Raw genomic sequence first — 15,431 nt, 5'->3', positions numbered from 1 at the left:
TATTGGTTGACTTTGATAGCCCAATCATGAACCCCTGTGATAGACTGTGGGTCATGGGAACTACTGGGTCAGTTTGAGAAAGTGAGTGTGGTTCATGGTCTTTAGTAGAAGATGAAGTGCGTCAGTATTTTCGCATTTTTCATAACATAATTGGATCCAAATCCCATCAAATTAATTTAGAAATAATTAATTTGACTATAAATGATTTTTAGATTGATAAAATAAATTATTAAAAGTCTCTGGATATTTTACTTTCTCAAAACATATTTATATAGAGGCTTAAACTAAAATTTCAATATTTAAATATTCAGAGAGAAAATTAAAATAGTAAATATTTTCTAAGATCGTTTTATCAATTTTAAAATTATTAATACTCTTGGGTCCCATTATACTCCAGGGGCCCATTATACTCCATGGGCCCCACCAAATTAGAGCATGTGGAGAGCGCATGGGGCCCACTATAGGCCCCATTGGTGGCACGCCCCACTTTGTGCAATTCCTTCCTATTTTATTGAGGCATGCAAGATGCAATTGAATTGATTGCATTGGAATAGGAAAGATTTTGAAATAAAAGATATTTGACTTTTAAAAGAGGCATGTGTAGATAATGAATAAAAACAAAAAGGAAAGAGAAATATAGTTTCCATGTGGTAGATTTTTTATAGGATTAGGTTAAGGAAGCGAAAGGATAAGGCTTTAACACCTTCTATTAGATCACGATGGTTGATCTATAGATTATAAGGCTAAGATCTCTCACCCCACATGTTTCTTATGGTCAATGGTCAAGATCAAATCTCCATAAGGATGGCTAACCCTAGAATTCCTAACCCTAACCACAAGTTTATATATACTCTCATTGTGGGGACCCAAAGCTCTCACCTAAGTTACATCTCTCTCTCTCTCTCTCTCTCTCTCTCTCTCTCTCTTTAAAAGAGCCTCACACCACTCTCTGTCATTGATCTCTTTCATCTCCCTAGCCTGCCCACAAGACTTAGAAAAGTTTAGAGAAAGAAAAGAGGGGAACGCCCCAACCATAGAGCCTAGAGGGGCACGCCTCATGCACAAAGTTTGAGGCTTAGTTTTGTTCCACCATTGAAGGGTTTCTAGCCAACGTTTCCCATAGTTGTGAGATCTAAGGAGGACCTTGATCCCGTGCACCATTGGAGGAGGTGACCCTAGTAGCATGTATCACCTCCAATTGAGGTAATCTTTTGGCACTTTAATTTTTGTTTATGCAACTTTATGTTTCTTGTTCCCAAGTCAATGTTATGTAATTTTTATTCTGGAAATAAAGAGTTGTATTAAGTAGCAGCAAGTGAGAATCCATTTTGTGTTTCTTTTTGTTTCTTTAGAATTTATTTTGTAATCTTTGGACCTTTGTAAGTGTTCTAGCCGGTTGAAAAAAGAAAAATTTTAAACTGCACACACAATGCTAGTTCACCCTATCCAACTTTCATTGATATCAAAGCTTGGGTTTCTTGCTGCCATTGGTTTGTTTTATTTTTGTTATTTCAGTCTTTTTATTATTTGGGTCAAGAATACATGGCTGCAAGGAGTTTTATTGCTGAAATTTTGAAGACTGAAAGGTTTGATAGCGCAAACTATGCCTCATGGAAGCACAAGATAGGCTATATGCTCTATGAGGAGGGTTTGCATAATATCCTCATTGAGAATCCACTGTCTCAGCCTGGAGGAAATGCATCTCAGGCTATGAGAGATGCATGTGCCGAGTGGGAGCGAAAGAACATGCTCGCAAGGCATATCTTGCTCGTGGCTATGCATGACTCGTATGCATCCAAGTATGAGCCGATCAAAACTACTAAGGGGATGCATGATCGTCTCAAGAAGGAATTTGTTGATCCTTCTATCATGAGGAAGAACATGGCCAAGAAAAAGTATAATGATCTGAAAGTGGCTGATGGTGGAAAGATAGCCAATCACGTGCACATGTTCAGAGTGCTAGTTCGAGAATTGGAGGCGATCGAGATGCAGCCCGGTGAACTCATGCAAGTGGTTCACTTGTTGAATACTCTCCCCACTTCTTGGGAGGTATTTGTATCTTCCCTTGCTGCTAGGGAGTCTGCTCCTAGGCTAGAAGAGCTCATGACCTTGCCCAAAGCCGAGGAGGAGAGGAGGAATGCTCGCAATGCACCGACACCCAAAGATGCGGTGCATATGGTAAATTCTAAACCTTATTTGAAGACTAATATGGGGAAGGGTAAATTCAATAACAAGAAGAGGGGTGAGGAAAAGAAAAAGGGAGAGAGAGACATCAAAATAATTTAAAGGGAAAGAGAGAAAATAGGCAATGCTACATATGTAAAAAGGTTAGGCATATTGCCAAGGATTGTAGGTTCAATAGGAACCCTGGGGAAAGAAGAAATATGCTTGTGTTACGTTTGAGACTATACTAGCCGACCCCAAGAGCACATCTTGGTGTCTTAACTCGGGAGCGACAACCCACATGTCAAACACTAAGGATGGCTTCCACAACTTTAAACCTGTGGGACCGGGTGAGCAACGCATCTTTATAGGGGGGAACCAAAAGAGCGAAGTGTTGGGCGTTGGGGATTATGTACTTGAAATGAAGAATGGGAGGACCATGGTCGTAAAGCAAACACTTTATGCTGTTGATTTGAGGAAGTGTTTGGTTTTGGTCCCAAAGATGACTAAGGTCGGGTTTGCCTTGAAGATTTCCTTTTCGGCAAAAAGGCGCTCGAGGCATTCAGCTTTCTCAGGGAGTAGAGTTCTGAAGGACAGGGAGGACATTTTTGGCCTGGGGCCAACTGGAGCCATGAAGAGGTTCTTGAAAAAGTCGATTATCCCATGTTCAATGAGCGCCTTCTCCTCGAGATACTGGTTACCAATTCTGATGAGGGAGATAGCTATTTTGTGGAAGAAGGCAGTGTTATGGTCGCCAAGTTTTAGCCACTTAACCCTAGACTGTTGCGCTCAATAGATCTCCTCCTGCAAAAAGCACAGATTGTAGTGAAAGCTTCGCTTCTAGGCGTTGATTTCTTTCTGCAGGGAATAGAGGTCTGGATTCCTCAAGAGTGTTGAAGGAGTGGATGGTCTCAAGAAAGGACCCTTTTTGCCCCCGAAAGTTTCCAGGGAGGATTGTCGGTTTGACTAATCTTCTTCTAGATCTTCTCTGAGGGTCTGGGTTTGGTTCATCAATGTAAGCGGAGTAGGCTGGTTGTGCATTGGAGGTGTAGTTCTTATCATACTTTGTTTTCTAGGTTAGGTTAGGCTAGTTTGCGATTGTTCATATATGGACTCATGCTACGTAGCACATCATCCATATGTGGCTCTACTCTCTTCATTCTTTGAAGTTCATTAGCATTAGGTTGCACTAGAGATAAAATGTCCGAGTGGAAGCCATCATATATCTCTCCTCCTAGTTCCACTAAGCCTAGATCTAAGACATCCTTGGCTAGTGTTGTTGCAAGTTGACTCTCCGAGGGCCATGATGGTTCCAAGGGCATGTAAAAGTGTGGCATGAGGTTAGAAGATTGTATTTGATGGTAGGACCTCTGATTGTAGAGCTGATGGGATGGAAGCTCTAGGTGAGCTGCATATTCTCAAACCAGATCTAACCCCACAAAGGCAACCAAACGTTTGAAAAACCCCAAAAAAAAAAGCACGAAAAGGGAAAAAAAGAAAAAAGAAAAATCATTTTTGCATTTTCATGCAACAACTACGCCGGTTATCAGATCTAAAGGCAGATTTCTACCAAAACATATTCAAATCTGAGGTGGATTTCTATTGTAACGGTTCTGATACCAATGTAGGGATTCCAAAGGGAATCACGAAAGCAGCGGAAACACCAAGAACAAAGATATCAGATAAAAATCACATATTTTTTTCTAGATTTGATTCATCCCGTGGGATTGATGTGTTCCTCCTATTTTTTTTGTGCGCGTGTCCTCTAATTCGAGAGTTTGATGCTCGCATCCCAAGGCCGACAACTGATTACTAGAATCAGCAGTATTGTATGCACAACACAAATCTGAAGCCTTTGATGGAAGGCTCGAGAGCTCTTGGATCACCTACGATTTTTCATTCCAGGGCTTCTAGAAAGAGAAAATTAGAAGAGAGACAAAGAGGGGAACTTTTGGTTGTAGAGAGAGAAACCTTTTTAGAGAGATGTGTACATCCCCATGTGAAAATCTCTTCACGTTTTTCTTTCTTTAACACCTTTTATAGAAAATATCCCGTGAGGGAATCTTATCTAAAAAGGAATTATCTTGCCTCTTATGGATAATGTTACTTTAAGTCAACCTTATCCCTATTAAGAAATCCTATAACACATGGGATTCTCATATCTCTTCTCTCTACTACTGACAAGTTGAGTTCCATTAGACATCCTCTTCTCTAATTAGTTACTAAGAACGCTGAATTTAAAGGACTAGACCAATAGAAAGTCGCAAAACCAGTAGAAATAAAATTGTATTCCTTAATTGAAAGAGATTTCAATTGCTATCCAATAAGTAATTGCAAAAGTTAACCATTTGAGTCTAATTGTGTCGATATGGCTTCCTTGAACCAGGGTCCTGGACTCCAACATAAGTGAGCACACATAAATACATAAAGAAGATGCTACAAAACGCCTATAAACGAAATGAACAGTGATTTCGCCTAGCCTCATCACCATCCAAACTTCACCGTAAAGTCACAGTTGTCCCATAGTATTTCAATTTTCATTTTCTTTTTACTAATCAGAATGATCTAAAATTTGGAGCGTGTGCACATCTTAGTGAAGTGCACCTAATATTGTGGGTATTTTGGTCAATTTATATTTTTACGAATTATTTTTTTTATATTTTTATTAGGTGCGCCTCACTAAGATGTACGCACACTCCAAATTTCAAGTAATTTGGATTTGTATAAAAAAAAAAAAATTGAAACACTACCGGACAACTGTGACCCTGCGATCAAATTTGGATGGTGATGAGGGTAAGTGAAATACTGCTCACTTTCGCCCATAGGCGTGGGGAAGAGATTTCCATGCATAAATACAGCATTACAAGCATACTTAAAATTTATTACAAATATACTTAAAAATTTATTACAAATATACTTAAAAATTTATTACAAATATACTTAAAAATTTTCCATTTAAACAAACAAAATCAGAAAAAAAAATAATATGCAATCTAGAAATTTGACCTCATTAGATTCTCCAACACAGTAGATGGACTTCCATTTCTCCAAAGTTCGAATTTTTGTTGGTTGGGCCTCCGATTGGTGAAAACAGCAGCATCATAGTCAGTCAATTGGGAGTGTTTTTGGATCAACTCAGCAAGGTTGCAAAAGCAACGCTCTAGTAAAAGATAGATAAAATGCTGATCGCGCACCACAGAGTATAGTCGTACAATGTTGGAATTTCTATCCGAGTGAGTAAGCAAATCTATCTCTTTATCAGCAGTAAAATAATATGACTGTAAAACTCGCTTTACAGCCACTCTACGACCCTCATACAAACCCTCAAAAACGATTGTGCCATTGCTTCCCTTGGCAATTTCTTTATTTGATACAAAGACCCTCCCGTGTCCATTAATCCAAACTCCCTCACGATCTTCTCCTTGTTCTGGCCTAGACCATCGCTCTTTGTCATTGGTATCAGTGGGCACACTGCCAGGTGCATCAGACACGGGTTTCTTCTTAATTTTCGACAAGATAGTCATAAACTTTTTCAACAAATAGGAAGGCATGATCAAAGATTCATGTGCTCACTTGGCTCGAATAAGGCTGGTAAATTAGTCACCCAAGATTCATGTACTCACTTGGCTCGAATAAGGCTGGTAGATTAGTCACCCACAAATGCGCTACCAGGACGAAAAGCAAAGTCTGAGTCTGGTAAAGTTCAACACACAGCTTTACTTGTTGGCTACAGTTGACATACGGGTGCATATTTCTGCCACTTCAAATCCTTTTAGTTTTCATGGTCATACATCATTGGAGGTGATCAGGTTTTTCAACATTAAAACTTCATTCTCCGATGGAGTTTCGAGGTACATCCGTAGGTTGTAACCTTGTATAAACTTTCTCCTTACTTGATATACCCTTTACTTTTACCAATAGTATTGTTTTTTAATAACATTTTATTTGGTACTTTTTAAATCATTGAGGATTATTATTGTCATATTCAATTAAAAAAAAGTGCACAAAGAGACCATTTATTCATTTTGGATGAACTTTCTATAAGGCATATGGTTTACCTTAATCGTTGTACGAAAAGCAGTTTGCGTAACAAAAATATCTATGATGGCTCTAAATCAATTTTCAATACCCATAATAAAATTTGAAACTCAAAAAATAGTACAGATCTTGGCGAACAAAAATCCTTATGATGGCTCTAAATCAATTTCCAATACCTACAATAAAATTTGAAACTCAAAAAATAGTACAGATCTTGTGAACACTTATTTTTAGCACGGAATGAACGATATAGATAATTTGTTGCAATATACACTATTTTTAGAGCTTGAAATACTTTTTTTTTTACGACCATAATGTTCAAGCCGAAATGATTAATATGAATATTTTTCAATCCTTGAATCGCAATTTTCAATGAGCTACGAAGTAAGGCTTTACTTATTTTGATATGGTTGCATTCCTATCAAACTATTTTCATTTTTTTTTCATACAATACAAAGATGTCAAAATCATTCTCTTCAGATGTCAAATCGGGTGGTTGTGAGTGTGTAATTAACAAGACTCAAAGTTCAACCAAAAAAATTTCAAGTTTTGTGACACTGCAAACCATCTATTTTGACATATAATAGTTAGTAGCAATCGTGACTTCTTTGTAACAAAGATAAATGGTTTCATAGTATTCAATTTGAAAAAAAATGTGTACACTGAGACCTTTTACTTTTGATACAAGGAGGTCATAATCATCATTGATCGTTAAATTTGAAATTAGGCAGTTAAGGATGTATCATTGTTTGGACAAAAAGTCCAAAATAAATTTTTTTTGAATCTTGTGATACAATTTTATCTATTAGATTTCACATTCAATGTCTAATTTTATCTATTGGATTTCACATCCAATATCTAAAAATAATTGTGACCTCTTTGTACCAAAAAATAATGCTCTCATAGTATACAATCTAGGAAAGGAAATGAATTTCGATAGAGAAAGGGGGGAGGGAAGTGCTCATTTGGGGAATTTTCTCTCTCACGACCAAAATACCATGGTCCTTAAGACCTTTCTCAGAGGATTTTCTTCAGCGAATCTAGCCATCAATCCATCCTCATTTGAAACTCAAGTGAGCATACTCGGCCTCTTTTTTTTATTGCTTGATTTATTTTTGGAATCGGTTTTATCTCGGATTTGCAATAAATCTTCTAAATAGCCTTGAATATCTTAATTTGTGATCATTCAATCTCAATCCAATATCCATTACATGGAGTTTTTTCAATAGTTATTTCCACATGGAAATGCTTTTTCTTAGGTTTTACATGACTCTTTCGTGGGTTTTTGTATGCCCTTTTCTCTGTGGTCTCTCCATCCAAAGTCTTTGCCATTTCCTCCGAGAAAGACTTATCTGATTTTGATATTTTTAAGGAAATGATTGAATGAGTTTTAAAGTTGATATTATTACTTTATTAGGGATATTTTACCTTAGGGATATTGGATGGGTCCTCAAATATTAGGGATATTTTCTTTTTTCAAAATAGTGTAACCCACCATGAAAGAGATTTAAATATCCAAGTCTATTAAAAGATATCGTGAATGATAGACTCAAACTACCTTCATTGGTACAATCCTTATTGGTGAGGATGAGTAATTTATCACCATTATTGAAGAAGTCCCTAAGAAGAATTGTACCAAGGAAGGTAAACTTGATGTTTCTAAGAATGCATCGAGGGACAATTATGAACACTGCGAGTGTGAGTCTGCTTCGATCCAGTTACAAGTAGAATAACAAATAGGCGAAAACATAGATCAATGGGGTTGCAGAGGAACAAACAGAAGGAAGAAGACACATGAACTAGGATGGTAGTGCTAAGTTCAACCAATTGAAAATCATCCAAGGGACAACTCATCCTTGGAAGGTTTAATTAGAATTCAATATTAAAAAAATGAAAATGCGCCCAAATCTAGCTGCCAAAGGTAGGGGTTGTTGGGTTTATGTGGCCTTAAAAGGCCTTAGGTGTACTTGTAAAATGAAATGATATAGTGGAATATGAACTTAGTGGGAGTGTGGTCCCTCGTGGACTACCTTCATTGGTACAATCCTTATTGGTGAGGATGAGTAATTTATCACCATTATTGAAGAAGTCCCTAAGAAGAATTGTACCAAGGAAGGTAAACTTGATGTTTCTAAGAATGCATCGAGGGACAATTATGAACACTGCGAGTGTAAGTCTGCTTCGATCCAGTTACAAGTAGAATAACAAATAGGCGAAAACATAGATCAATGGGGTTGCAGAGGAACAAACAGAAGGAAGAAGACAACATGAACTAGGATGGTAGTGCTAAGTTCAACCAATTGAAAATCATCCAAGGGACAACTCATCCTTGGAAGGTTTAATTAGAATTCAATATTAAAAAAATGAAAATGCGCCCAAATCTAGCGGCCAAAGGTAGGGGTTGTTGGGTTTATGTGGCCTTAAAAGGCCTTAGGTGTACTTGTAAAATGAAATGATATAGTGGAATATGAACTTAGTGGGAGTGTGGTCCCTCGTGGACTATACCGTGCAAACGATATTTGCAGATACCAGACTGTGCTTGATGATCTAGGCTAGTTGGTTTGAAAAAACCCATGTTACCTGGGCATGAAGAACAAATCGAAAAGGGTTCATGGGTTAGCCTTTAATGAGGTCGGAGAACATGCCCGGATAAATGAGCCGAGAGACTGTGTGACCTTTGTATGTGATCATGGCCTACAGAGAAGGGGCCCAAAACCTCATCTATGTGCCATCACACAGCATGAATATCGATAGATCATTCGGGAAAGTCAGAAATCCACCTTTTATTGTGAAGCGCATGCATGTGCGAGAGATCCCCCTATGAGCCATTGAGCTGTGATCGCGTCAGGTCTTGGTGACCTGGACTCGTCTCTAGGAAAGGATTTGTAATCCACCGATTAGGATTGCAATCCCTTGGCTCATCGGCCAAAATTTGGTGACCCACTAATGAGCCCTTGCTTGGACTGTAGGTCATGGGAAACATCGGGTCGGTCTGATAAAGCAAGTGTGGTCCGTAGTCCACAGTTGAAAGTGGAGTGCCCCATAATTGTTGATTCAATTCTTAAACCATATGATCAATTTCCCATCAAATTAATTTAATTATATTTTTTTTATGATGTGATTATTTTAGAATTATTATTTGAATTTTTATAAATCTTTGGATATTTTATTTATAACTTTTGGATTTATAAAATTAAAGATATTAACTTTACAATATTTTAATACTCACTAGAAATTATTTTGTTAATTTTAAAATGCAGAAAAAAAAATTAATGGCGGCCCATTGTGCATATGGGCCTACCAAGTTTTCAAAAGGTGGGGCCCACATGTGCCTCCCGTGGGTGGCACGCCCCACTTCTTACTGCGTTCTATTTTATGAAAAGTTCTGTTTTGTGGTCCATGTGACTTTATGTTTTGGTAACTTTAAATTGTGATATGCGGTCAAATTATGGATTGAGTATGTATTGACTATAGATTGACTTAATATGGAAGTAGATATTAACTTGATATATCTTTGATAGATTTTATGGAAAATATGTGTAGAGATGTGTTATTTTATGTAATGCACAGTATTTAATTAAAATTAATTTAACTTATTTTCTATTGATGGGAAAATGGTTTAGGAAACGGGGATAGTGGTTCATGCACCTTCCAGAATGTGGATGACTCATCTATAGAATAGATGACTCAGATCTCTCACCCCACAAGTCACCCTTTATCGACAGTCTATGTTCAATCTCACAAGAAAAGGCAAGCCAAGAAAAACCTTAAGAAACCCAAATCTTGTTCAAGCCTATAAAAAAATGATTGTCACTACCTAAAATCTCTACACCTTATCTTTCTATATTTCTCTTATGTTGGATCTCTCTCTCCCACATTGTAAAAAAGGGCTAAGAGATTAGGCTATAGAGTTCTTCTCTCTCCCATCTCTCAACTATGTATTTATGGCCAAGGGTTTTTAGGGTTAGCAAAAAGAGAATCTATCTCTCTCAAACTACCTTGCTAAGGGAATTCACCTAGGGTTTGAGTTTGTGATCAAATAGGTTCATATTCCATTGGTGTGGTTTGGGTTAAAGTTGTTTTCCCAGTTTGATATTGAAGCAAGATCATTGATCCTACGCCATCGGATGGTGGTGACTCCGTGTGGAGTGTAATAAACCTGGTTGAGGTAATCTTCGACACTCTTCTCTTTTATTTCTTGCAATTTTTGTTTTTTATTCTGAAACATAGTGCATAGTTATTTCAATGGCATCAAGTTTTAAGATCTTAGTGTTATTCTCATGTTGATTTTATTTTGAAGTATACGTTGTTCTAATAAGACTACATATAAGTAATCTTTTTCCAAAATAAAAGGGGTGATATAAAAAATATATATATATTATTCCCCAGTAAAAGATCACATAGGTCTTTCTTTCATTGGTATCAGAGCCATTGATATTTGATGTTATTAATTGTTGTTTCTCTTTATTGAGTTTAGATCAAGCTTGAGAATGAGATATAAGAAAGCTAATGGCATTTGTAGTCAAGAAATACTCCCACGGTTAAGAATTATTGAAATATTCAATTACCGAATAGGCACTCTGTATAATGAGTATTCTGAGCTATTTTGGAGTAGTAACATGAAGAAGATAATGAGGAATTTTTCTATTACATACTTCAGTGATATTTTGTGTCTTTAAAAGTAGGACGTACCTACAAAATTTCAGTGGGAGATTCTATGGGAATTGAGAGTTATGGACTCAACAATGAAGGGTATCAGTTCTAACCCTGCAAAATCCAGGGATTGTCCATTGAGTTATGTGATTTTTCTCACTAATCATATGATTTTATTTCTAGCTGAAATTGGATTGTGACTCAAACAATTGAATCCCCTTCAAACAAAAAAAGTTTCATCAAGAAAGTCCTTGTGGTTTAAAAGATATGATGAATTTATTGAAGGATGCCTGTTTTCTGCAACGAAAGCTATTTCCATAACTTGGAAGTCATAATTTTATTTTTATACTTAACAGAATGTTTTATGGTCCACACTAAATTTTTAGGCTTCCATTCTGAGTCTATTTTTTAATACAAGTTTCTTAAAGGAGAAATATCTACGGGAATAGAGGAATAAAAATTTTGGATTGAAGAGAGGTCATCCTGAATTTTCTACAATTTGGTATTTTCTTCATTAAGACATGAATAGTTATATTTATCAAGCCTACTTAATAAAGTCATATGAGCCTTGTGGAAATATATATGTTATCATTATGTGTGTAATTTTTAAAACAATTAGTTTGAAATGGAAAGTCCATGAGAGTAGAGAGAAAAGACAATTTTACTAGATAGTGTTCATCTTGGAATTCTGCAGTATGATTTATTTTGTGACATAAATATCACTTATTTATTTCTCTAAATAAAAGTATTATTTGAGATTCAAACTATGATGTTGTGATTTGGTTTTGAGTCTAGTTTTCAACACTAAAGATTTCAGGAAAAAATTCTTTGAGAATTGAGATAAACAAATTTTTTATTGAGAGGTGTTCAACCTGATTTTCTGCTGAGAAATTTGCATTATGACCTAATTGTCACTAAAACAATGACTCACTAAATGGTATGATTTAGGGATGGAACTTAACACTATTTTATATTTTTTAATTTATTTCAATACTCAAAAGGACTTGGAGATAAACTTTTTATGTGTTGAAAGATGTCATATTTTTATCATGTGATGCTCATGTTCTATTACGCAGTAAATTGAAATATGTAGCATGTTAAGGCACATCTTTGGATTCCTAATTTTAGAGACACTTTTAAGGCTCATTCAAAAAGGTTTTTATAGTGTGCCATGAGTATGATTTATTATAGTAAAGCTTCAGAGAGATGTAATATAGAGTTGGCTAGATATGATACTCTATATGAAGAATATTCGATCTGGGAATATAAGAAAGAAGAAAAAAAAAAAACGACACCTATAAAAGCATATTGGTTTTTTCGAGATGAAGGGATATATAGAGAGACTTAGTAGTAGTAAAGAAACGTTGAAGATCAATGGGAGAATCGAATTTGTGATGTTTGAAATGATGGGATGAAAAAGATTATTTCTTCGCGATGCGAGAAATGAAAAATCCAAGTACTGAAGAGATGGACACTTCGTGACATGTAAAACTGATGATCAATATATTCTTCATTAGTTGCATGCTCTTCCAAGATCAAAAAAGCAAGTAAGAGAAAAGAATAAAAAAAGCCCAGGTACCACACTACACGGCTTTGAGGTATGAAATTTATCATATATTACATGATAAGGTCATATAAGAAAAGATGATTCAGTAACTCTTTTATTTTAAGTTTCATATACTTCTTTATTTTTTGGCTATTTGTTTTATGAATGTATATGAAGTGTATGGACATTAGGTGATAGGTGCTAACAAATTCGAAAGAGCTGTTTTTTTTTTTTTGTCTCCTTGTGCTTGAGTATGAATTACTTAAGGTAGTGATACACATGGAGCTGTGGTTTGATCGAGGGCTCTAGGCCTAAGTATGAAACATAAGAGATGGGTGTAGCTCAGTCAAATATGTAAGCACGCATAGAGTTTTCTGATGGAACTCGGTATTAGTGACCATCCTCCCAATAATGTATATAATATGATGTATTGCATATGATGAAAATCTCTTGATAAAATATCCATATTTGTCAAAAATGAAGTATTTTGTCAAGGCTTTAGTCATGCTTTATTTTGGATAAAATTATAAGATGGTATTTATGATTTGTTTTTGTGGCCATGAATTTGACTTGGTACGAAATTAAAGGTGAATGCGGTAAAATGATTTATGAAGGCTAAGCATGTATTTTAAAATTAAAATGGAGGATGTGAGAAATACCTAACTCTATAAATATTGTTTTAGAAAAATCACATAGTCTTATAAGGTCCACTAAGTCTTTATGAAAAATCATTTTAAATCGTCATACTATTATCTAACTATTGCTTGTGAATGTATATATATACACCAAGAAATTTTTTTATTAAAGAGAAAAACATTGTGTCTTCAAGGTATTTATCAAATTGGGAAGAAAAAATTGGCATACACTATTTTTTAAATATCTATATGCCTTAACCCATGTTTTTAATTATTTAGAATCATCGATTACCTAAGACCTTGAAGCATAGGAAATGTTGAAGGAAGGTCATCTTGTTAGGCTTCCTTGACACATGTTGTATTTATTAGATACCTTGGTTTGTGGTTCAAGAAAGCTTTTCATATTGTGAAACCAACAGATACTAAATTACGTATGGCATAAAACTTGCTATGCTACCTCATGATATAGATATAACAATGTAGAGAATATATATATGTTATATGTGCAATAATTGAGTGGGAGTTGCTACAGTCCGACATTTCTTTTAACTACTTGGATATTCAGATATATAGGTACAAGTTATCTCACGGATCCAGATGATGCGAACTCTACATCTGGATATGTGTTAATATTTGAGGGGGTACAATTTCTTGAAAATCAAATAAGTGTTCATGCTTGGAGGGGGTACAATTTCTTGGAAATCAAAGAAACAGGATGTGATGAAATTATCCACCATGGAGGCAGAGTACGTGACGTGCTGTTTGGTGGCCAAGGAGGCCGTAATTTCTTAATCGACTTGACCTTCACCCTGTGCGTTGTGAGGCAATAAGGATTTTATGCAACAACACGACGGTGATATGTGTGTCAAAAGAGCCACGATTCCATAAGAGCTCCAAGCATATAAAACTATGTTTCTATCGCCTAATGAATGAGGTGAGATTGAGAAAGATTGAGATTTAGATAAACTAAATATTTCAGTGGGAGCACCTTTTAGTATTTGGCAGACCAGCTGGAACAACAAACTATAATGTTGTTCACCCATAGAACCCGGATGTAAGGCGTTGGTTGTATAGCTATAAAAGGGAGTAGTTTGTTTTAAGAACTCATTTGAGCCTATGAGCATACGACCCCATACGATTAGGATACATGATGATTTTCTGCGACAATAGGTCCATAATTCACGATGCGATATGAAAGATGGAATACGACCACTTTTTGGGATGAGATCCGAACAGCAAAGAAAAAAAAAAAACATTACCTCTATAAGTCCTTTGTTAAAGGATTGGTGGCGAAAGCCATGATTAATTTATTGAGAGAGAATAAGTGAAAAATACTAGAGAGAGATATTGTAATTGGGAAAGAGAGAGATGGGGATGAGAGAAATGATGAAGAGATAACGTAAAGCTTTCAAAGGCTAAATAGGAGATGTTGAGTTTATGTGGCCTTATAAGTGCTTGTAAAATGAAATGATATAGTGGAACATGAATTCAATGGGAGTGGTCCCTCGTGGACCATACCGTACAAACGATGTTTGCAGATACCAGACTGTACTTGACGATCTAGGCCAGTCGGTTGGAAAAAACTCATGTTACCTGGACATAAAGAACAATCTGAAGAGGGTTCATGGGTTAGCCCTTGATGAGGTCGGAGAACATGCCCGAATGAGTGAGCCGAGGGATTGTGACCCTTATGTGTGATGGTGACCTATAGAGATGGGGGCCAAAACCTCATCCATGTGCCATCACACGGCATGTATATTGATAAATCGTTCGAGAAAGCCAGAAATCCACCTTTTAGGGTGAAACGTATGTATATGCAAGAGATCTTCCTATCGTCATAGAGCTGTGGTCGCATCAAGTCTTGGTGACCTGGACTTGTCTCTATGGGAGGATTTGTAATCCACAAATTGGGATTGCGACCCCTTGGCTCATCGACCAGACTTTGGTGACCCACCAATGAGCCCCTGCTTGGACTGTGGGTCATGAAAAACACTAAGTCGGTCTGATAAAGCAAGTGTGGTCTGTAGTCCACAGTTGAAGGTGGAGTGCCCCTTGATTATGGATTCAATTCCTAAACCATATGGATCCATTTCCCATCAAATGAATTTAATTGTGTTTGTTTTATGATAATGATTATTTTAGATTTTTTATTTGAATTTTTATGAGCCTTTGGATATCTTATTTATAATTTTTAGACTTATAAAATTAAAGATATAGATTTTACAATATTTTAATACTCACTAGAAATTATTTTGTTAATTTTAAAATGCATAAAAATAATAATCATGGGGGCCCATTGTGCACATGGGCCCACCATGTTTCTGGAAGGTGGGCCCCACATGTGCCTCCCATGGGTAGCACGCCCCACCTCTTACTGCTTTCTATTTTATGAAAAG

The 15,431-nt window shown here is 36.3% G+C and overlaps 1 protein-coding gene across 1 annotated transcript in view; it reads right to left on the bottom strand.

Annotated features, from left to right (window-relative positions):
• Window positions 1-5,928, bottom strand: part of LOC18424407 (serine/threonine-protein kinase/endoribonuclease IRE1a) — a 29,732-nt gene extending 23,804 nt beyond the window's left edge. Inside the window, exon 1 of the mRNA XM_011630692.3 lies at window positions 5,170-5,928. Coding sequence (XP_011628994.2) covers window positions 5,170-5,714 — 545 coding nt within the window. The 5' untranslated portion in view covers window positions 5,715-5,928. The remainder of the gene's footprint in view (window positions 1-5,169) is intronic.
• Between the last annotated feature and the right edge of the window lie 9,503 nt (window positions 5,929-15,431).

Source organism: Amborella trichopoda, chromosome 9 (assembly GCF_054954075.1).
Source record: "Amborella trichopoda isolate Santa Cruz 75 chromosome 9, AtrichopodaSantaCruz75HAP2 v2.0, whole genome shotgun sequence".
NCBI classification, from domain to species: domain Eukaryota; kingdom Viridiplantae; phylum Streptophyta; class Magnoliopsida; order Amborellales; family Amborellaceae; genus Amborella; species Amborella trichopoda.
This window is presented reverse-complemented; position numbering and strand designations above follow the sequence as displayed.